The sequence below is a fragment of the Clarias gariepinus genome, chromosome 2 (genome assembly GCF_024256425.1).
Source record: "Clarias gariepinus isolate MV-2021 ecotype Netherlands chromosome 2, CGAR_prim_01v2, whole genome shotgun sequence".
Classification (NCBI taxonomy): domain Eukaryota; kingdom Metazoa; phylum Chordata; class Actinopteri; order Siluriformes; family Clariidae; genus Clarias; species Clarias gariepinus.
In genome coordinates this window covers 1,205,001-1,229,234 of record NC_071101.1, presented here as the reverse complement: position 1 = coordinate 1,229,234, position 24,234 = coordinate 1,205,001, and the positions used below count along the sequence as shown (strand labels likewise).

The window sequence follows — 24,234 nt, the reverse complement described above, 5'->3', positions numbered from 1 at the left end:
TGTCTTTAGCCCTCGTCCCGTCCCTCTCTTGTCCCTTCTCTCTACGTGTGTCCCTTCTCTCTATGTGTGTCCCCCCTCTCTACGTGTGCCCCCCCTCTCTACGTGTGCCCCCCCTCTCTACGTGTGTCCCCCCTCTCTCTACGTGTGTCCCCCCTCTCTCTACGTGTGTCCCCCCTCTCTCTACGTGTGTCCCCCCTCTCTACGTGTGTCCCCCCTCTCTACGTGTGCCCCCCCTCTCTACGTGTGCCCCCCCTCTCTACGTGTGTCCCCCCCCTCTCTACGTGTGTCCCCCCCCTCTCTACGTGTGTCCCCCCTCTCTCTACGTGTGTCCCCCCTCTCTCTACGTGTGTCCCCCCTCTCTCTACGTGTGTCGCCCCTCTCTCTACGTGTGTCGCCCCTCTCTCTTCGTGTGTCGCCCCTCTCTCTACGTGTCCAGTTTCAGCTCCACGCACCGTTTGTGTCCTGTTATGTGTTTCCCCCCTGCCTGTGTCTCGCCACAGGACGTGTTTTGTGTCTCCCCCAGTCTGTGTCTTGCCAGAGAGCCCCTGTTAGCACAAAGTTAAGTATTGTTTGAGTTTGTTTGTTCCTTTGTTTGTGTCTTTATTTATACTTTGTGTTTAACCTTTATTAAAAGACTCTTTTTTTTTTTTTTTTTTTTTGGTTACACCACCCCTCTGCCTCTATGCCTGCTCCTTCTGCCCACGGCGTTCAACACCTGCCACAACACCCCGCTCGTGACAACTAGAGTACACTGGAGGAAACCCACCAAGCACAGGGAGAACATGCTTTCTGCTTCTCAGGAATCATTATTTTTTAACACAAACATGTTAAATTATTTTTAAAATCCAGAGATTTTTAGACAAAATTCTTTGTAATATCAGATTTTGCTGAAATGATCCGGAATCCCAGACGCATCATAGAACAGTAATTTTGAAGATTCTCCAGTTTACTATCACTATTCAATTCAATTCAATTTTATTTATATAGCGCTTTTAACAATGGTCATTGTCTCAAAGCAGCTTCACAAAAATTTAAATTCTTTTTTTTTTTTTTTTTTAGAAAAGAAAATATTTGGAAGTGTGTATGTGTGAGAATGTGTCTAGATAATAATTAGATGAATGAATGATGAATGAAATGTCTCTGATGAGCAAGCCAAGGGTGACGGCGACGGTGGCAAGGAAAAACTCCCTGAGATGGCAATAGGAAGGAACCTTGAGAGGAACCAGACTCAATCAGGGAACCCATCCTCATCTGGGTGATAACAGATAGAAATAACATCATGTGTGTTGTGCAGGTGAAAGTTTAATATGACAGAAGTTGTGTAGATTAACATGAAGTCCAGTTCAGCACAGGGAGTCAGTAGGTGCAGAGGGCAGATGGGGTCTGGGTCACTGGGAGCACAGGAGCAGGATGTGGAGCTCCAGCCATTATAAAGCAGAATCCAGCTGGAGCTGGTCCTTCTCTGGATGCCTCAGAAACCTCGCAGGGTTGGCCTTTGTCTACTAAAGCCGGCACAATCTCCAGATGCCTCGGGATGGGTAGAAAAATACAGAAAAGATGGAGAGAATTAGCGTAGTTGCCATTCAGGATAGGTGTGCTGGAGTATGAGGTTATGGGATGAGTTACGCATATGCCAGATTAAAGAGATGCGTCTTGAGTCTACTTTTGAATTGGAAAACCGTGTCTGCTCCCCGAACACTGTCTGGAAGGCTATTCCAAAGTTTTGGAGCTCAGAGTCCAGAGTTTTGTGATCCTAAGGAACGTGGTGGATTATAGCGTATCAGAAGACTGGTTAGGTATGTGGGAGCTAAACCATTTAAAGCCTTGTATGTAAGTAATACTATTTTGTAATTAATTCTAAACTGAACAGGTAGCCAGTGCAGGAATGATAATATAGGTGTTATATGATCATATTTTCTGGATCTAGTGAGAACCCTGGCGGCTGCATTTTGGACTAACTGAAGCTTGTTTATTGAGGATGCAGGACAACCACCTAGTAATGCATTACAATAGTCCAGTTTGGAGGTCATAAATGCATGAACTAGCTTTTCTGCATCAGATACGGATAGGATACTCCTAAGTTTGGCAATATTTATAAGATGAAAAAAGGCGGTTTTTGTGATATTGGAAATATGATTTTCTAAGGACAAGTTATTGTCTAATATTACGCCCAGGTCTTTTACTGTTGAGCTAGTAGTAACAGTACATCCTTCTAAACGCAGGCTGAATTGTGAAAGCTGTTGTGTGCTGGTTTTTGGGCCGATGAGTAATATCTCTGTCTTGTCTGAGTTTAGTAAAAGAAAGTTATTGGTCATCCAATCTCTTATGTCCTGGACACACTCGGTTAATCTAGACAACTTGGGTATTTCATCTGGTTTTGTTGAGATATATAATTGGGTATCATCAGCATAACAATGGAAACTAATCCCATGTCTTCTAATGATGTTACCCAAGGGAAGCATGTATATTGAGAACAGCAGAGGTCCTAAAACTGACCCTTGTGGGACCCCATATTTCACTGGCATTACACCAGACAGTTCTCCATTTAGATCTACAAAATGGTATCGATCAGACAGGTATGACTCAAACTGAGGCTGCTTTTTCCCGAGCTCCGCCAGACTGACCAATTTTTCTACTTTTTCGTCCCCTTACGAAGAGTAAACATATAACAGATAAGTATTTCATACTACCTTATAATATATTCACTCGAAACGCGTGTTATATCGTTTTCGTATAAGTTTATTTCGCATAAGTTTTAATTGTTTTGCAGCACACTGCTTCTAGCCGGCTTTTCATTAGCATTGCTAGCCCGTTAGCCCGGCTATCACAAGTTTGTTTACGCTCTTTCGCACCGGTTATTTCTATTTTTAGACACCATGTCGGTTGTGTCTCTGCCTCTATGTGCAGGTGAGGAGACATTGGAGCTGCACTCGGTGGACTTGGAGATGGAGGCCGTGGAGAAGCTGATCCGCGACCTACAGGTGAGGCTGGCCCGGCTACAGCAGCGGAAAGCCACGCTGGAATTGTCGCGGACCGACGCTCACCTGTCCCAGGTAAATTCTCGGCATGAGAATTCTCCGACAACCTCTACTCCGCGTGCTTCTCTGCCCAGGTCCAACGCACCGAGGATGCAGCCGTCTCCGTGAGACGGCACACGACGCGCTGGTCATCGGAGACTCCATTGTCCGGCACGTGCGTGCTACCACAGCTAAAGGTAAGGCGTACACGCGCTGTTTACCTGGTGCACGTGTTCTTGATGTTGCTGCACAGGTGCCTGCGGCCCTGAGAAAGAACATTCGAGCTGTGGTTCTTCATGCTGGCACCAACGACATCAGGCTGAGGCAGACGGAGATCCTAAAGAAGGACTTCAGGAGCCTGGTCGAGAAGGTCCGCAGCACATCACCCACGACAAAGATCGTCGTATCTGGACCACTTCCGACATTTCAGAGAGGAATCGAGAGGTTCAGTAGATTATTTGCCTTCAATGAATGGTTACAATCTTGGTAACAACAGAGATTACCCTTTGTTGATAACTGGAATGTTTTCTGGGAGCGTCCTAGGCTCTGCCGCACAGATGGCCTGCACCCTAGCAGAGCTGGAGCAGCGGTCCTCTCTGACAACATCTCCAGGACATTACGAACCATCTGACTTGCGGTAAGTCATACCTCAGATTCTTTAGATTCTTTAGATATCAGCCACAATACAACTCACCATACTAATAGACGCACACACATAGCTTGTACTATAGAAACTGTGTCTGTTCCCCGAATAGTGAGAAAAAAGAATAAATTCGTTAAATCCAGCCGAAACAATCTGGTAACCATTAAACCAGAAAAAGGCCAAATAAGTAATCGAAGTCTACCTCTAAAGTTTGGACTTCTCAACATTAGATCCCTTACGCCTAAAGCACTTATTGTTAATGAAATGGTATCAGATTATTGCCTTGACGCACTCTGCCTCACTGAAACCTGGCTTAAACCAAATGAATATATTGGTCTGAATGAGTCTACTCCGTCAGGATATTTTTATAAGCACGAGCCCCGTCTAATTGGTCGCGGTGGTGGTGTCGCCACTATCTACAAAGATGTACTCACTGTTACTCAGAAAATAAGGCCCAGGTTTAACTCATTTGAAGTGCTCGTCATTAATGTTGCACTTAATGAAATACATAATAAACCCGCGCTATATTTTACTCTGGCCACCGTGTACAGACCCCCAGGGCCATATGCCGATTTTCTAAAAGAATTTGGACATCTGCTATCAGACCTAATTGTTAACTCTGACAAAGTGTTGATAGTAGGTGACTTTAACATTCATGTAGATGATGCTAACGACACTTTAGCCCTCGCATTTATGGACTTACTGAATTCCTTTGGGGTTAAACAAAATATAAATAGATCAACTCACCGCTGTAATCATACACTAGATTTAATTATATCTCATGGTATAGATGTCACTAATATAGAGATTTTAACTCAAAGTGATGATATCACAGATCATCACCTCCTGATATATACTCTACCCGTAGAACAGATTAGCTGTGTCTCTCCACGTTATCGTTATTTGTTAGAAATATGAATCCGACTACTAAAGACAGATTCACAAGTAATCTACCGGATCTGTCCCAAATTCTTATTAGACCCCTAAATGCAGACGATCTAGACGAAGTGACCAGCAGCATGGGTACTATTTTTACCAGTACATTAGACACTGTTGCTCCCTTCAGATTAAAAAAAGTCAGAGATAAAACACTTGCTCCTTGGTACAATAGTTATACTCGCGCCCTAAAGAGAGCAACCCGTAACCTTGAGCGAAAATGGAGAAAAACTAAATTAGAAGTTTTTCGAATTGCGTTTAAAGACAGTATGTGCAGCTATAGACAGGCTCTAAAAACCGCTAGGACCGAGCATCTTAGCCAACTGATAGCAAGAAACCAAAACAATCCCAAGTTCTTATTTAGTACAGTAGTCTGCCTAACAAAACCTAAGATGCCTGCAGAGAGTACTCCACAACATTTTAGTAGTGAAGATTTTATGGACTTCTTTAATGAAAAAATCGATAGCATAAGGAAGAAAATAACAGAGGTTCAACCTCTAATAGCATCTCATGATCTAGTTCAGCCTAGAGCTTCACATTTAGATTTTCAGTGCTTTACAGGTATAGGACAGGAAGAGCTGTATAAACTTATCACCTCAGCTAAATCAACAACGTGCCTGTTAGACCCAATACCAACCAGATTTTTAAAAGAAGTGATGCTTACAGTTGGAGAGCCACTTCTAAACATTATTAATTCTTCATTATATCTAGGTCACGTCCCTAAACCTTTGAAGCTGGCAGTTATTAAGCCGTTTCTTAAAAAATCTAATTTGGACGCGAATGAAATAACAAATTACAGACCGATTTCAAACCTTCCGTTCATATAAAAAATATTTCATATAGGTCATAATCATATAGGTATTCAGGGGCAGGCATTAAAATGGTTTAGATCATACCTGTCTGATCGATACCATTTTATAGAACTAAATGGAGTACCATCTGATGTAATGCCAGTGAAATATGGGGTCCCACAAGGGTCAGTTTTAGGACCTCTGCTGTTCTCAATATACATGCTTCCCTTGGGAAACATCATTAGAAGGCATGGGATTAGTTTCCATTGTTATGCATTGATATGTCTAGATTAACCGAGTGTGTCCAGGACATAAAAGATTGGATGACCAATAACTTTCTTTTACTAAATTCAGATAAGACAGAGATATTACTTATCGGCCCAAAAACCAGCACACAACAGCTTTCACAATTCAGCCTGCGTTCAGAAAGATGTACTGTTACTACCAGCTCAACAGTAAAAGACCTGGGCGTGATATTAGACAATAACTTGTCCTTAGAAAATCATATTTCCAATATCACAAAAACAGCCTTTTTTCATCTTATAAATATTGCCAAACTTAGGAGTATCCTATCCGTATCTGATGCAGAAAAGCTAGTACATGCATTTATGACCTCCAAACTGGACTATTGTAATGCATTACTAGGTGCTTGTCCTGCATCCTCAATAAACAAGATTCAGTTAGTCCAAAATGCAGCCGCCAGGGTTCTCACCAGATCCAGAAAATATGATCATATAACACCTATATTATCATCCCTGCACTGGCTACCTGTTCAGTTTAGAATTAATTACAAAATAGTATTACTTACATACAAGGCTTTAAATGGTTTAGCTCCCACATACCTAACCAGTCTCCTGATACGCTATAATCCACCACGCTCCTTAAGATCACAAAACTCCGAGCTTCTGGTAATTCTCAGAATTTTTAAATCTACAAAAGGGGGCAGGGCTTTTTCATATTTAGCTCCAAAACTTTGGAATAGCCTTCCAGACAGTGTTCGGGGAGCAGACACGGTTTCCCAATTCAAAAGTAGACTCAAGACGCATCTCTTTAATCTGGCATACGCGTAACTCATCCCATAACCTCATACTCCAGTACACCTATCCTGAATGGCAACTACGCTAATTCTCTCCATCTTTTCTGTATTTTTCTACCCATCCCGAGGCATCTGGAGATTGTACCAGCTTTAGTAGACAAAGGCCAACCCTGTGAGGTTTCTAAGGCATCCAGAGAAGGACCAGCTCCAGCTGGATTCTGCTTTATGATGGTTGGAGCTACACATCCTGCTCCTGTGCTCCCAGTGATCCAGACCCCATCTGCCCTCTGCACCTACTGACTCCCTGTGCTGAACTGGACTTCATGTTAGTCTACACAACTTCTGTTATATTGAACTTTCACCTGCGCAACACACATGATGTTATTTCTATCTGTTATCACCCAGATGAGGATGGGTTTCCTGGGAGTCTGGTTCCTCTCAAGGTTTCTTCCTATTGCCATCTCAGGGAGTTTTTCCTTGCCACTGTCGCCGTCACCCTTGGCTTGCTCATTAGAGACATTTCATTCATCATTCATTCATTTAATTATTATCTAGACACATTTTTCTCACACATACACACTTCCAAATATTTTCTTTTCTTTTCTAAAAAAAAAAAAAATAAAAAATCTTTAATTTTTTTTGTGAAGCTGCTTTGGGACAATGACCATTGTTAAAAGCGCTATATAAATAAAATTGAATTGAATTGAATTGAATATGATCTAAACCATTTTAATGCCTGTCCCTGAATACCTATATGATTTTGTAGGCGATCTATGAGAATATTATGATCTTTGGTGTCGAATGCAGCACTAAGATCAAGTAAGACTAGTATTGAGATGCAGCCTTGGTGTGAAGCTAAAAACAAGTTGTTCGCGATCTTAACTAGTGCAGTTTCTGTACTATAATGGGGCCTGAAACCTGACTGAAATTCTTCTAGGATGTTGTTTTCCTCCAAGAATGTGCATATTTGAGCTGATACTACTTTTTCTAATATTTTTGATATGAACGGAAGGTTTGAAATCGGTCTGTAATTTGTTATTTCATTCGCGTCCAAATTAGATTTTTTAAGAAGCGGCTTAATAACTGCCAACTTGAAAGGTTTAGGGACGTGACCTAGACATAATGAAGAATTAATAATGTTTAGAAGTGGCTCTCCAACCCTAACAGGCACGTTGTTGATTTAGCTGAGGTGATAAGTTTATACAGCTCTTCCTGTCCTCTACCTGTAAAGCACTGAAAATCTAAATGTGAAGCTCTAGGCTGAACTAGATCGTGAGATACTGTTAGAGGTTGAACCACTACTGACCCTACAGGTGTGTGTGTGTGTGTGTGTGAGTTTATAAGGAGCATCATTGTGGTAGACTCAATAAAGTAATGCTTGGGATTACACACTCCTCGTCACTTTGTGTTTATTTGAATTATTCTTATGTTTTATTTAGTGTTGGAGAGCAAAAGCCTAAAAAATACTTAAAAATAATAAACATAGTTGAACATTAATTATAATTAGGATGGGGTAAATAACATGTTTATTAAATGAGTCGTGTCCTGGTGCTTTTCTGTGGATATGAGGTGGAACTCCACAGGGGCAGAGGGACTTATTTTAGGGGGAAACTCCTCAGGGGATTTCTGTGTTGGATTTTAGATGATTGTTTTGTATGTAGACGAACTGAAGGTTGATGAAAACTGAATATTTTAATAACTGAAATGTTTTGTTTGAAAAATATTAAATTCATACACGTGTAAATGTCTGTGTAATGTGTCTAATTACTGTAGTGTGTGTGTGTGTGTGTGTGTGTGTGTGTGTGTGTGTGTGTCCCTCAGCACCTGCAGTAGGTCCCAGCTGCAGCAGTCACACTCACACAGGTTTTTGTACGACGCTCTAACACTGTGTGAACACGTAGCTACTACTGATATAATGGTAACTCTGACAGTAATAATCTCCAACATCTTCAGTCTGGACTCCACTGATGGTCAGAGTGAAATCAGATCCAGATCCACTGCCACTGAAACGTGATGGAATACCTGATGCTCTAGTGTCAGCAGCATAGATCAGGAGTTTAGGAGCTTCTCCAGGTTTCTGCTGATACCAGGACAAATAATCACTGTAAACATCAGGACTGGTTTTACAGCTGATGGTTACTGTGTCTCCTGGAGAAACTGATTTCACTGCAGGACTCTGAGTCACAGTCACCTGACCTCTGGATCCTGAAAAAAATCAGAAGAATAAATGGGTTCCCTACATTAATAATGATGTTGAGTTTGAAGTTCATCTAGTCGGCCTACTTCACATGGATTTGTCAGCTGAACAGTAGAAGATAAAACATTGTGTTACCTCGAGCGCAGAGGGCCAGTGTGCAGATGAAGACGCTGATCAAACTCATGGTTGCTGTGGGTGAAGTCGCTGAGCAGCAGCTCTCAGTCATGAAGTGTTAAAGTCACAGGGCTATAAACACTCGCAGAGCGCTGAAGCATGAGCTGCTAATGCAAAGTGGAACCTCTCTCTATGGAAACGTCTGTGTGTGTGTGTGTGTGTGTGTGTACATTAATGGTCCTGGACTCTTAATAAGCAGAAGAAAGTTGAACATCTGGTGAAAGTGCTGCTCTATTCTGGGTCTTCATGTAAATCTCTCTCTCTCTCTCTCTCTCTCTCATTGCTTTTATTCAGGATGGTGGATTGAGGGATGTTTTACTCCTCCACATAGAAACATTCCTGGTTCCTGCAGTGTAGAACCGAAGCCCAATGCTCCAAGACTCAGAGGACAGAAGCAGGTTATTATTAGCTCTAACAGATTCCATCTCTGCTGTGAATTGAGCTACACTGAGCTCTGAGGTCAGTGGGCCAGTGGAGTGAAAGTCCTCCACACAGGTAATGAGGTGCTTTTGATTAGTTAGTGGCTCGTCCTGGTTCTCCACTCTTCACCTTCAGAGGAGATCCTGGCAGGTGTCTCTTGGTCTGATAATGTAGAACACGGCCCACTGTACACGTGTGATCTTCTCAGAGCTACTTGCTGAGATAGAAACAGGAGCTCACCAACAGCCTGTACAACATCCAAGCACTTCTCAAATCAGCCCCTTTCCTACAATCTGAACCTCCTGAACATTGAGGATTTGGGCCACCAGTCTGCCTCTGCTTTGTAAAATGTACAGAGAGAATGTACTGACTAATATTGTAATGACAGTGACATCATCATTACAGTCATTACATCATCACGTAGACCTGCATCACACTGGCTTCACATTTAGCTTCAGTCAAATGAAGCTTTATGTTTTATTGTGGTGATTTTCTCCTTCAGCAGGAACTCAGGTCATGTGTGTTTAAGGTCTTCAGGTCACTTCAGGTTTATTTATATGGAGGAGAAAAGGAAAGTGTTTTGTGCTTAAACTTTACAGATGATGAGAGAATTCTGATTAAAATACAGAATAATATAGAAATGAATGTTGAGTCTTATTGAAAGCTCCTGCACTACAGTGTGTGTTACAGGAGTGTGTAGTAGACGCTGCTCCTCTCAGCAGAAGGTGGAAATCATCATCATACACCATTATACACATCAGATGATTTTTCATCACAGAAGGAACAGCTGATTAAGAGTTTTCTGCTTCTTAGGAATGATTATTATTTAAACATGAAGACGTTTGATGATGTTCAGTGGAGTGCAGCTTTAGCAGATCTGCAGCTGTTCTCAGATCAGTGTGTGTTTCTGACTCAGAGCACTTCCTTTACAGCTGAGGGAGGTTTTTGTACGGCGCTATAACACTGTGTGTACGGAGTGTAACCTGTCTGCTGACAGTAATAATCTCCTGCATCTTCAGTCTGAACTCCAGAGATTTTTAGACTATATTGTGTTCCAGATCCACTGCCACTGAAACGATCTGGAATCCCAGACTCAAGTTCATCTGCATTATAGATCAGGAGTTTAGGAGCTTCTCCAGGTTTCTGCAGGTACCAGGCGAGGTTACTGTAAACACTCTGACTGGCTGTACAGGTGAGAGTAACAGATTGTCCTGGAGAAACAGACTGAGCTCCTGGAGACTGAGTCAGGACGATTTCCCCAAAGGACTCTAAAGAAAAGGATGCAGAGTTAAAATAATGGAAACAAATGTAGTAGTGAGTGTGAGAGTGATGTGCTGATGTGTATGAATAATAAAAGTAAAGAGAGTGTCTCACGGTGAGCGAGGAGTCCCAGTGTCCCCAGCAGTAGAATCAGTACCATCATCATTGTGCTGTGTCGTGTCAGTGGCTCTGAAAGGACTGAACACACTCTGATCAGCACTACAGCTCTTAAAGTGTGTGCAGCACTGACACAGCACACATATGCAAACACCACAACTGTCTGTGTGTGTGTGTGTGTGTGTGTGTGTGTGTGTGTGTGGTCACGGGTGTGTGTGTGTGTGTGTGTGTGTGTGTATGTGTGTGTATGTGTGTGTGTGTGTGTGTGTGTGGTCACGGGTGTGTGTGTGTGTGTGTGTGTGTGTGTATGTGTGTGTGTGTGTGTGTGTGTGTGTGTGTGTGTGGTCACTGTAGTGTAACAGAGGTTTTTGTACGACGGTTTCATTAGAATGTATCACTGTGGTACACTTTCGGTGGAGGAACCAAACTCATCATCTGTAAGTCACAAGTTATTTAAAATTCTATATTTTCTCTTCATTTGATTATTCAATTAAGCTCATATTTATTTTAGTGTTCATTTTTATGTAGAAATCTGACAAGTCAAAATTTTAAACATGATACCGAATCACCATTTGATTGTTTTTATGGATTTATACTTTAGGGATAAAGAGTGTAGAGTATTGTTTGCTATAATATCTGAATAAGTGTGCCGTGTGTTGGTCAGTAAACAGAGCACTTTTCCATTCACAGCTTCTTAAGTTCATATTGTGTGCTGTGAAGGACATGGTATAAAACTTAATCCTGTGCCTGTTAGCCTTCTATAATTTTACTGATGTACTGATGTTGAATCTCCAAACAAAGATAAACAGTGTGTAGAAAGGTGGATGTGGTGTGATGGGGTTATTTCCATCACTCAACTGATTTCTCAGTCTTTTTGCCAGATATGTGATTTGTAATCGAGTAAATCTTGTTATCAGGAAACTCAAAGGGAAGGTGTGATGTTGCATTTTCCAGCCCTGATTCTGTGGAATATCAGTGTATTTACATCATCAGTGGATTTATTTTTCTGTAGGACTACATGTAAAAGTAACAGAACAACTTAGGAGGACTGGAATACACTCGCAGAATAAAGCTGATCAAAGTCCGAGTCGCTCCACAATATAAGCAGTAATGAGTAAATGTTGTGTAAGTGTGTGTAAATGTGTGTTTATTGTGTGTTTGTGGTCTCCAGCCGGTCCCACGGTGAAGCCCTCCGTGTCTCTGCTCCCTCCCTCCTCTCTGCAGCTGTCTGAGGGATCGGCCTCGCTGCTCTGCCTGCTGTCTGCCTACTCTCCACAGGGGGCGCTGGTGAGCTGGACGGTGGACGGCTCAGAGGTGAAGGACGGGGTTCTGACCAGCGCGGAAGAACAGAAGAAGGACGGTTACACACGCAGCAGCACCCTGACCCTCAGCAAAGCACTCTGGGAAAAGGGGGAGGAGTTTGTCTGTAAGGTCTCCCATGACGGCGTCAATCATCCGGTCACGTTCAGAAAGAGCCAGTGTGAAGGCTAACAGCTCCAAGATAGAATTTAACACTGAGCTGCTTACACATCCATCTACAATAGAGTTTCAATTCTACACAATGCTGACATTTCTGTCTTTACTCTCTTCACTGTCCTGTTGCTCTTCCTGTAGTTTTGCTCTGCTGAAATAAAGCTTGATTTTGGACATTGTGTCTTCTTTTATTCCAGTTAATAGTCATTATCAGTGTGATGAGAGAGTGTGTTTAGCTGTAGATTCAGTGCTGTGTGTTGTGCTTCAGTGAGTTTGGCTGAAGAAAGTTGAACATCTGGTGAAAGTGCTGCTCTATTCTGGGAGAAAGAGGATCACTCAGCCGTCTTCATCTCAATCTCACTTCCTCTACACTGATCTCTGATTTACTGATTAACACTGACTCTGTGTGTTTAGCTGGTGTGGAGCAGGAAGCTGCTTTCATGTCTTTACTTAGTGCAGGATTTATGCTCGAGTGAACTGACAGGTGCAGACTTATTTTATATTCTTTTATCAAACAATTTAAAATGCAAATCAACTTTAGCTGCTACAATATAATCACTCATTTTTATTTATTTATTTATTTATTTATTAAATTGCAGTACAAATATAACTGTACATAAGGATAGAGTTAATCACACTTTAAGATCATACAATCTTGTATATTCCCACAATGAGGTGCATCACTGCCTTCAAGGATTCAAGGATTCTTTCTTGTCAGACCAGCACACTTCCATGTTATGGTACGAAATTAGGACCCAGGTCCCGTTTAAGCCACATAAACAACAGAGTGATATAAATATGAGGATGTATTTATGTATATACATGAATATAAATAAGAGCAGTCAGAGATATAATATGCAAGAATTAGGACGTAAGCTATACATAGTGTATTGCACATTTACAGAAACTATATTGCGCACTTTGTACATTGGGCTTATAGAGTTATATACTGTATTGCACCATGGGATTATATATTGCACTTAAAATATAGAGATATATTGTAATTAAATACTATCTATTGTTAGCAGCTTGTGATTGTGTATGATTGTGTTTGATGGGAGAGGACCTACAGAGCACGGCAGTTCAGCAGTCTTGAGCAGAATAATAACAGTACACTATAAGCCCAGTGATACCTCCTGTGGAATCTCACTACAAGAAATAATGTGTGAGATCAGTTCACCTCAAGGCACTTCCTGTCACCGGTTAGTGATATAAAAGGAGTTAATAACGTCTTTTCGTATTGAATGGGCAGTTTTATTAATGTAGCACAATGCATGGTTACACATATCAAGGGAATGAGCAAATATCAACAAGAAATACAATTAAAATAATAATAATAATAATTTAACTACGTGTCTAAGTCACATCAGAGAAGGACAGAAATGCTCCAGTGGGGTATGAAGCTGTGCAGAGGACAGAACAAAACCACCATGACTGAGAGCTGACACCTTCAATCCCCCACCAACATGAAGCTGTCCCTCATACAGAATTTACTTAATCACCTCCTCAGCAGCTCTCTTACATTCCTCATCAGTCACAAGGTCTCTGTGATGTTTAGTGTTAGACCCTAGTCTCTTTTGTTGCCAGAACTTTAACATGAGTTGTCCAGGAAGAGGAGCAGCTCAGGCAGCTTAAAACAATGCGCCCCTTTAAAAAAATAACTGCAGTTTTCAAGTATCAAAACTAGTTGTTTTTTTTTTTTGTTTTTTTTACATATGCAGTACATATGCAGGAAACGCAGTGATTTGGACAGAAAAACACTGAATATTTATCTTCACCTTATACTGCGGTAAGAAAATATATGAGTATACAGAATTTTAATAAAGCAGTATTTCTACAATATAAATGTGTGATGTAGTGTAATACAGCACTCACTCACTCACTCACTCATCATCCATACCACTTTATTCACGCTGGACAGGGTGCCAATCTGTCGCAGGGCAGACACACACATACACACACTCTTTCACACACTCTTTCACACACTACAGGCAATTTGGGAACGCCAATTAGCCTAATCTGCAGGTGTTTGGGAGGAAAAACCCACCAATCATGCGGAGAACATGCAAACTCCATGCACACAGAGATGGAAATCGAACTCAAATGCTGCCGAATACATTACAACTTTATTTACATATAGCAACATTACTGTTCAACAGTGCTGCTGTTAAGAGACACTGCTGTCAATCAGTGTATGACTGGACACACCCACAGTGTTCTTTTTTTAGTTTGTTACATTACATATTTCTCAAATAAATAAAACAAAAAAACAGAGAAAAAAAACTTGTATGCAAGTATATTACAAGGCTGATTTCTGCAGCTTCAGCAGTTTGACACCTCCTCCACATTTTGTCCCCATTCTTCAACTTTGTTCTAATAAACACTTTCACGTCCCCTTCCTGGACTTTGAAAATGTTCTTGAAATGTGTTGAAACAAATAAAAAGCAAACAGCAAGATAAATATTCATTAAGAGTCAGGAGTTGTGTACAAAACACATTTGAGTAATTAAAAATGCAATCATTCCATACATAATCAATCTTAGTTTGAGGTTTTACATATTCTATTAACAAAAAAAAAACTCAGAGAAAAGTGTTTTGTTGTCCAAATGAGCACCATTGGATTCATAAAAAAAAAGTGGAACTTTGGGAGATTGTGTAAGAATATAGATAATCCTGTAATATTTTATTAAGTAAAATCCAACTACACCTTTGTTCCACATAGTGATGTCCACCTGCTGATGTCATTCTGACACCAGAAGACACAAAGGTTTAAGACTGACTAAGCAAAATTATAAATGTGTTCTGAGAACTCCACACCGACCCCAAAAAAAGATCTCATTAAAAAGAAAAATGAAGAAAATGGAAAAATGATGTTTCCTACCAGGAGTGAAGTTTCCCCAGGGTCTAATACTTCTCCCTCTTCCCCTTTCCCAGAGTCTGCTTTGAGGTGATAAGAGGAACACTGAAGAGGAACACAACCCTCCTCTCGATCCTCTCTCTCATCTAAGGGCTGACGGATGACTACAGAAACAAACACAGGACGTTTACAGCTAAATTATTTTATTAGCTTTTTAACCCCTCTCACATTGTGTAGTGTTATACATTAAGAAATCAACTTTCACGTATATGGTCTATAGTTAAACTGGGCTATACTGGAAATAAAATGACACTGGCATTGTTTAATAAACCAAGAATCCAGAACCCCAAAATACAATTGAGCCACTCATCACATCATTTTATTGAAATTGGCATTTAGTAAAATCCTTGAACTAAAAAATAAACATGATAGCTACAGATGATACTATACTAGATGATACCGGAATAACAGTACTCTGAACTGAGTCGTTTACATAAATCACTGTTTAATAGCTCATGGTACATACATTTAAACAATTTATTCATACAGATGAACCAGTTTTACATGGATATTTACAGCCTTGTCACTGAACGATTTACTCTGAGCCGTATAAGAGCAGATGGCACACCTAAAACTAGATGCAGGATTATTATTTATCTAATTTTTTTTAAAACTCTATACAGAATAGCGCACCATGTTTGCTTTCATTATTTTACAAAATCCTTTATTGCCATTGTGAGTAAATTAAAGTAGAGTTGTATAAAGGCTATGTAGCTTATATAGTTTTATTTTATACCACTGTAGCTGCTAAAGAGACACGGCAGTAAAAAGTAAACGCTCATTGCTGCACTGTTTGGAGGGAGGGACAACAAGGGCTTGAATGAAGAAAAGAAATCTATATTAGTTTTCTGGGGTACTGTTGTTGATTTTGTGTTTGGTCTGCTTTGCGGGAGTTGCCACACTTTGTGATCTGAGTGTGTTGTGATTGAGGCGGGGCTGCTTGCAGCGGAGCAATGTGTGCAGCTTTGTTTCAGTCACATGGAGTTGCGACTTTTGCTGGGCAGACAAAGCGTGGGATCAGTGGTAGTATAGTGGTGCATAAATACTATGTAAAGAGGCGCTGTTTTTTGCAAAGTGAGAGTAAAATAAACTCAATAACCGTACTGCAGAAACGCAACAAAACACAAATATATATTCGCGTAATAAGCGATGCCTTTTGCGACGTGGGGGCGCACGCCAATGTGTGAGGAATCTGAGTGTACAGTTGTGAACAGCTGACACATCAATAGGAGTCCTGGGGACAACCTGGTGTCACCTGATCCAGGTGTGAATAGGTCCTACATATTTATGAAAAGCCGTAGATTATTCAGTGAAACAGAGGCTCTGCTGAAAAAAGTTAGGCACATCAGTCACTTTACCCCAAATACAAGGTCTTTCTGAGTGTTATAATATAGTTGTAACTAGTGTTGTGTGTAAGGCATTACAAAGTAACGCATTAGAGTACTTGGATTACTTTTTTGATGTAACGAGTAATTTAACGAGTTAGGTCCACCATTAAAGTGCTTAGTTATTTGGTTATTTAAAAAAAATTTAATCTGTTATTTAGACAATTTATGTAATCCATGAGCCAGACAGCAGTCATTCCCAATCCATTATTGTGTGTGTGTGAAAGACGTCCTACAAGCCCCGCCCCCAATAACCCGCCCCCCTCTGTTACTCCTGCTGTTAAACCCCTATCTCACCTATGCGGTTTGACTATGCCACCGCGCGAAACCGCGTAGATGAGATAGGGGTGTTAGTCATTAACAGATTATGGGCCGAACTTCACTGAGTGATGATGGTAGAATAATTATAAAGTTCTTATTATAAACAACATGCATGAGGAATCACAAAGGAGTTTTCATTTACTGCAGTGGAAAAGTACTCGAACTAGTTACTTTAATCAGAAAGTAACCCTGTAATGTAACTGATTACTTTATAAAGTCAGTACTTTTGTAATGTAATTAGTTACTTTAAAAAGTAACGTCCCCCAACACTGGTTGTGACATAACAGATATACAAACCGAACAAACTGTGGGCACTAAATACTAAACCTAAACCAGGCACGAGGATTGATAAACAGAGATGCGTGTTTCTTAGCCCCACCCCTGTGAAAACGGCGTATTTAGAGAAAGGCTCACCTGCGAGAGGTTGTGCACAGACCACTGATCTTTTATGGATTCTAAAACTGACATTGTTACCATTTTTTTATTAGTGGAATGGAAGAGATTTATTGTTTTTAACTTATGATTTATTATGCTATTTTACTAATTCAATCATTTTCTTTGGTATTTTTTATTGAAATTGTTTATTTAATATTTCATAAAAATGGACTAGCACTGGTAGTGGTCTATTTTTATAAAATATAAAATTTTATTATTTTTATATTAAAAAAATACCACCTGCTTCGCCCGCCCAGCCACTGAGAGCACCTGCGTGTGTGTGTGTGTGTGTGTGTGTGTGTGTGTGAGAAGGCAAGTGCACCTTTCACTTTTCAAAGAGCTCACTTGGAGCTGGAAAAGACAATTAAAAAGAGCATTCTGTTTGACTAACTCCTGTATTCTCATATTGTGACGGTCAGTAATTATAATGCTATCACATGTTTGAAAGCTGTACATGGTCGACATTTCAAGTCTCCTGACCTCATATGTTTTTATCCCAGTAATGTGTACTAATTAATCAGCATTTTATGGTTTATGGTATTTGTCAGGAACAAACAATAATAATTGTCTAATGCATCAATATTACAATAACTTCAGGAAATAAACATTTAACGTAAAACAGTAAATAATAATAATAATAATAATAATAATAACCAAGTTAAGATAACAGCTATTACAACATAGTACAGGAGTGCAGGATAAATGCAGTTACTGTACTTGATATAGATATATACCTTGATATTCCAAATGCATTGTACTGCATTGTACTTAAAAAAAACTGCAGTAAAACTTTTTTTGTAGTTTAAAACTATAAAATGGAATCAGCACAAACACACCAAAAATACATGTCTGATATATATATATATATATATATATATATATATATATATATATTGTGGCGTGGGCGGGGTTTGGCACTAGTAACCATCATGCTTTGCGGGAGGGGTTGTTAGGTGTTCACCCTGTCGAGGAAAGGTGTTTGGGTTAGTGGCTTCGGCCAGGGTGTGTGTGTGTGAGTCAGAAGTGTGTCTTTAGTAATGTCAATGTGTGGTTTATGTGCTGTGATAAATAAATTACTCCCAGCCATTTGCATTGGGCAGCAAGGAAGCTCACCCGTCTCTCCAAGTGCCTGCTTAGCAGTGAAAAACGCTACATTGGTGTCAGAAGTGGGATGGAGAATAACGGGTTAGAGCGCACCCCGGAGGAAGCTACAGCTCCGTGCGCCGTCAGCCGGCGAGGCGACCTGCAGCTGCACCTGCCGTCCTAAGGTGGCGCTGTCGAGCCCCACGCGTTCATCGCCCAGGTGGAGCTAGCCGCCGACTTTGCGGGCTGGTCCCCGGCGGAAACAGCCGTCCGGGTGGCTCTCTCGCTTGAGGGCGAGGCGCTCCGGTCGTTGGAAGACCTCCAGGGGGATGAGAGGAAGGACTGGACGAAGCTGCGGGAGTCGCTCCACTTCCGGTTCGGCGCGGGTGACCGTCAGGAGGCCGCGGGCGAAGAGCTAGCGACCCGCGAGCGGAGCGCCTCCGAGCCACTGGGGGCGTTCGCCATGGACGTGAGATCTCTCGCTCGCCGGGGCTACCCGGAATTCGGGCCCGTCCAGCAGGAAGAGCTAGCTCGCCATGCGTTCCTGCGGGGAATGCGGCCGGCGCAGCTGCGCGAGCACCTCCGGTTAGCGGCACCGGCTTCCCTGTCTGAGGCGCTACGCGAAGCCGAGCGTGCCGAGGCCATCATGGCAGAACATCGTGGCGAAAGAGCCGAGCGTTTTCCCATGGCTCGGGGCCGCTCGGTAGGTGAACCTAGCCGGGGACAGGGCTACCCGTCGCGGCTAGGCCTCGATTCAGCATCCGAGATTCCGGGACGACGCCGAGGCCAAGGACAGCCGGACTACCGCTGCAACGTTCCCCGTCCTGAGGACAGCGTACCCCAGCAGCCGTTACAACCAGCTTGGGGGAAGCCGCCTCCCACAGCCGTCTCTGTTTCCCCAACTGCCGGGCCTAACTTTCGGTCAGGACGTGTAGGAAATCGCGCGGGCGTCTACGTGAACTGTGGCCTAGACAACGTTTCGCTACTGGCGCTCGTGGACACCGGCTCTACAGTTTCGCTGCTGCGCTGGGGAGTATTGGAACAGGGCGAGCGCGGTTGTATGCTGCCGGCCCCAGCCTTGACCATTCGCACCGTATCGGGGAGCTATTTGGAAATACGGGCCTGTCGCACTGTGCGAATACAAGTAGGTGCAATCAGTCTTTCTCATCCATTCTTTGTGGCAGACATTGAGGATGATTGTATCTTGGGGTTGGACATTTTGGAAAGGTGGGGTGCGGTACTGAATCTCGCTGACGGAACGTTACGTGGTAACTTCGGGTTAGCCAGGTTGCTAGTTCCCAAAGCGCAGCCGGACGTGTTAGTAGCGCGCACCCGGGGGGCGGAACTTCCGGTGGACGCGCCGTGTAAACATCCGGTAGCAGACCGAGCGAGAATAATGGCCGAGCTTATGCAGCGTAGCAGTGTGGGGCTAAGTCAGACACAGACCGACACAGTGAAGTCCCTGTTACATGAGTTCGCGGACATTTTCGCTGTAGATGAGCGCGAGTGCACACATACTAATTTGGTGCAGCACACGATTGATACGGGTAACGCAGCTCCTGTTCGGTTACATCCGAGACGCCTTCCTTTAGCTAAACGAGCTATAGCCGAGCAGAAGCTGCGTGAGATGGCCGACTCGGGCGTCATAGAGCCAGTGTCCGGACCGTGGTCTTCACCGGTTGTTTTGGTGCGTAAAAAGGACGAATCGTGGCGGTTTTGTGTCGATTACCGGCGGTTGAACGAGGTAACGCGCAAAGATTCTTATCCGTTGCCGCGAATAGATGATGCGCTGGAACACGTTGCGGGCTCGGCGTGGTTTAGCTCGTTAGATCTGCGTAGCGGGTACTGGCAAGTAGAGCTCGCCCCGGAAGCGCGACCTAAAACCGCGTTCTCGATCGGGCAAGGGCTATGGCAATTCCGGCGCATGCCGTTCGGCCTATGTAACGCTTCAGCTACGTTCGAACGGTTAATGGAGAAAGTGTTGGCCGACATTCCTCGCAATCGTTGTGTCGTCTACCTGGACGATTTAATGGTGCACGGCAAGGAGTTTGAGGTCGCGCTAACTAACCTACGGGAGGTATTTTTGGCTATCCGGCGGGCGAATTTGCGGCTTAACCCGAAAAAGTGCCAGCTGTTGCGGCAAAAGACCGTGTTTCTGGGACACGTGATTAGCGCTCAAGGGATTGCCACCGATCCAGCCAAAATTGCTGCGGTACAGAATTGGCCTGAACCGTTAACCGTGTCGCAGCTACGCACCTTCCTCGGGTTAGCCTCGTACTATCGTCGGTTCGTGAAGGATTTTGCCACGATCGCAAGTCCGCTGCACGGGCTCACGAAAAAGAATCAGCCGTTTCGCTGGGACGGGGTGCACGCGCGCGCTTTCACTCAGTACGGGAAGCTCTGGTCACGTCGCCCGTTCTCGGATATCCTGACGCGTCTCGTACGTTTATCCTCAACACGGACGCGAGCGATGTAGGGCTAGGGGCTGTCCTGTCTCAGGTTTCCGAGGGTAAAGAGCGTGCTATCGCCTACTTCAGCCGCGCGTTGTCTGAACCGGAGAAAAATTACTGCGTCACGCGGCGCGAGCTGCTAGCGGTCGTCGCGGCCCTTAAACATTTTAGGCCGTATTTATATGGGCAATCCTTCTCGCTGCGGACCGATCACGCTTCGCTGGTGTGGCTGCTTAGCTTTAAAGAGCCCGAGGGGCAGTTAGCGCGCTGGCTCGAGCGGTTGCAGGATTATAATTTTACCGTTCAGCACCGAGCGGGAAAACTGCATGCTAACGCCGATGCTTTATCCCGCCGGCCGTGTAGCAAAGAGCGTTGTCGGCACTGCGAGCGGGTTGAAGAGCGCGTGGGTAGTCGCGACATCGAACACTCTCCGACCCCCGTGAATCAGAACATTCTCCCTGCGCAGTCCTCCGGAGCCCCCGTTAATAATCAGCCGACCGAGCCGGCGTGCAGCCGAGTTACTGCGTCGCCTACATCATCACCTGTAGTCGTTCCGCCGGTGCCGCAGATGGACTGTGATCAGCTCATTGCCAAGCAGGAAAAGGATCCGGCACTGCAGCGGGTACTAGGTTGGGTTAACGCGGGCCAGAGACCGGATTACGCCGCGGTGGCTCACCTGGGACAAGAGGAAAAGGCCCTCCACCTGCAGTTTAATCGACTCGTGTTGCTTACTCTACCGCCACTGGGAACGGCCGTGCGGCGCTGGCGGATCTTTTTAGCTGCTGGTGCCACGGACTCTGCGGGCACGTGTGTTGGGGATGGTCCATGGGCACGCGGGCGCGGGCGCGGGACACTTTGGAGTCAGTAAAACGCTGCGGCGGTTGCGCGCTCGTTTCTACTGGCCGGGCTGCCACACGGATAGTGAACTCTTTGTTCACAGATGCGACGTCTGCACGGCAAAGAAGGGCCCTACCCAGCACTCGCGCGCACCCCTGCAAGACTTTCAGGTGGGGGCATCCATGGAGCGTGTGGGCGTGGACATTCTCGTGCCGTTTCCCATTTCCGATCGCGGGAACCGGTATGTGCTAGTGGCCATGGACTACTTCACCAAGTGGCCGGAGGCGTTTGCTGTGCCTGACCAGAGCGCTTCCACCACCGCCCGAGTGCTGGTGGATGAGGTGTTCAGCCGGTTTGGCGCCCCGGAGCAGTTACACAGCGATCAGGGGCGTAACTTCGAGGCGGAGGTGTTTGCGGCGGTGTGTGAGCACCTCGGGGTGAAAAAGACCCGCACCACGCCCCTTCATCCACAAAGTGACGGCCTCGTGGAGCGGTTCAATCGGACGCTCACCACCCAACTCGCCGTGCTGACCAGCGACCGGCAGAAGGATTGGGACGAACATTTGCCTCTCGTGCTGTGGGCATATCGCACAGCAGTGCAGGAGTCCTCACAGCTGACGCCAGCTGCGTTAATGTTCGGGCGCGAGTTGCGCACGCCTGTGGACCTTGTGTTCGGGCCACCTCCACAGTCTGATTTACCCACGAAGCCTGGGTTGGATTATTTTTGTTATTTGAAAGACAAATTGTTCCGTGTTCACGAATTGGCGCGTAGACACTTGGCGGACGCCGGTGTTAAACAGCGCCGCGTGTATGACACTCACAGCCGAGGGTGAGACTTTGCTACTGGGGAGCGGGTTTGGGTGTATTCCCCCGGAAGGAAACGGGGGCTCTCGCCTAAGCTCATGTCTCACTGGGTGGGCCCCTGTACGGTAATCGCCCAGCTCTCTGAGGTAGTCTACCGGGTAAGGTTGACGGGGCGGTCGCGAGTGGTTGTGCTCCACCGGGACCGTCTTGCGCCCTACCAGCCCAACGCCAGCAAGACCTCGAACTCTGGGGAGGCCGGTCCGCCTCAGGGAGAGGGTAGCGGCTCTCCTTCCCCCGCAACAAGACTCAGGCGTTCACAACGCCAGCGCCGACCACCGTCACGCTTCCAGGACTGAGTGCGCCATCGTGACCGGGGACGGTCACAGCTCGGGTGGGGGCAGTGTGGCGTGGGCGGGGTTTGGCACTAGTAACCATCATGCTTTGCGGGAGGGGTTGTTAGGTGTTCACCCTGTCGATGAATGGTGTTTGGGTTAGTGGCTTCGGCCAGGGTGTGTGTGTGTGAGTCAGAAGTGTGTCTTTAGTAATGTCAATGTGTGGTTTATGTGCTGTGATAAATAAATTACTCCCAGCCATTTGCATTGGGCAGCAAGGAAGCTCACCCGTCTCTCCAAGTGCCTGCTTAGCGGTGAAAAACGCTACAATATATATATATACTGTATATGTATACACAGGGAGACAAAGTCACAAACCCCTTTCAATAAAAACGAAAGTGTGCGAAAAATAAACTACTCATGAACAGTTAAGAGAGAATAATAGATTTAATCCCAAACTGAAATCAGTGTTTTATTTGGTGGAAGGAAGATTCAGTGTATCTGTGGGTGACTGTTAAAACATTCTTGGATGAGCACTGCATGGTGAAGGCTGACTTTACCCATTATAACAGCGTGAGTAGTGTGATCTGATGTCCTACACTGCAGTTCTGGTTGTAGGAATATAAGGCCAGATGTTGCATTAAGACTGGGGGCATTGGGCTACTGATGTGAAGGTCCCAGGTTCAAATCTCAGCACCATCTGATTGCCGCTGTGAGGCCCTTGAGCAAGGGACTTGTTGACTATTTCTCTTTCTTGGTATTTGTTGAAGAGACAGTTTATTCCACTGTTATCTGGTGCTCTATGAATTTTACAGAGGAGAGGATGTCAGTACAATGTCACTTAGACGTAGAAATACTGTGCCAGATATTGTGTACTTTAGTTAGACTTACCTGTTTTCAGTGTGAAATGTCCTAATGATTTTAGCCACAGTGTAAAGGATCTAATCTGGCTGCACTCGCTGCTCATCGTCTCTAACACTTATTGCATGGCTTTATAACACTGACAACCACAACAGTTCTCATCAGAGACAGGATAGTTTTTTTTTCTAACTCGTTTCCTTCATCTCGGTCTCCCAGTCTCGTCCTCATTGGGATCATGTCTATATTGGGTCTGTCGGTCCATGACCAATTCTGGACATCTATTCGACGTCCAAACTAGGTCCACTATTTGGACGTCCAACCATGACCCAACTTGGACGTCATTTTGACGTTCAACATTTGACCTAATCTGGCTTTTTGGGACGTCATTTGGACATCTAAGGCAGTGGCAGTAAATGTGTTTTACAAAATAGAGCCTATCAACATATGATTATACATATGAATACAGATTATTTATAAACAAACAAGATTTATTATCTGTATGACTATTTATTTATTTGGTAGACCATATATATATTTTTTTTACATTTTCCAGTTTCCTTAACAGGTTTTAATTTTATTTAAAGTAGCCTATAATCAAGTTATTTAAATTTTTATTTTATATTGTATTGTGGCGTAGGCGGGGCGGCGGCTGACGACCATCATGCATTGCGGGAGGGTTTCTGTGTGTTCACCACGTTGGGGAAGTTTGTTTGGGCTAGTGGCTTCGGCCATGTTTGTGTTTTAG

The 24,234-nt window shown here is 44.0% G+C and overlaps 1 long non-coding RNA gene and 3 gene segments (V, D, J or C); 1 reads left to right on the top strand and 3 right to left on the bottom strand.

Annotated features, from left to right (window-relative positions):
- Positions 1–7,917: 7,917 nt before the first annotated feature.
- Positions 7,918–8,924, bottom strand: LOC128506675 (immunoglobulin kappa variable 3-15-like). The segment is given in 2 exon segments: positions 7,918–8,628; positions 8,756–8,924. Coding segments are annotated over 2 exon segments (417 nt in total).
- A 542-nt stretch (positions 8,925–9,466) lies between these two features.
- Positions 9,467–10,679, bottom strand: LOC128516517 (immunoglobulin kappa variable 3-15-like). The segment is given in 2 exon segments: positions 9,467–10,482; positions 10,589–10,679. Coding segments are annotated over 2 exon segments (408 nt in total).
- Positions 10,680–10,902: 223 nt separating this feature from the next.
- Positions 10,903–12,238, top strand: LOC128513612 (uncharacterized). Its single transcript, XR_008356414.1, has 2 exons — positions 10,903–11,028; positions 11,763–12,238. It is a non-coding gene; the product is annotated as an uncharacterized LOC128513612 (long non-coding RNA).
- A 10,848-nt stretch (positions 12,239–23,086) lies between these two features.
- Positions 23,087–24,234, bottom strand: part of LOC128514715 (immunoglobulin kappa variable 1-39-like) — a 2,444-nt gene continuing 1,296 nt past the window's right edge. The window contains exon 2 of the V gene segment in view: positions 23,087–24,234. This exon is cut by the window's right edge and continues 977 nt beyond it.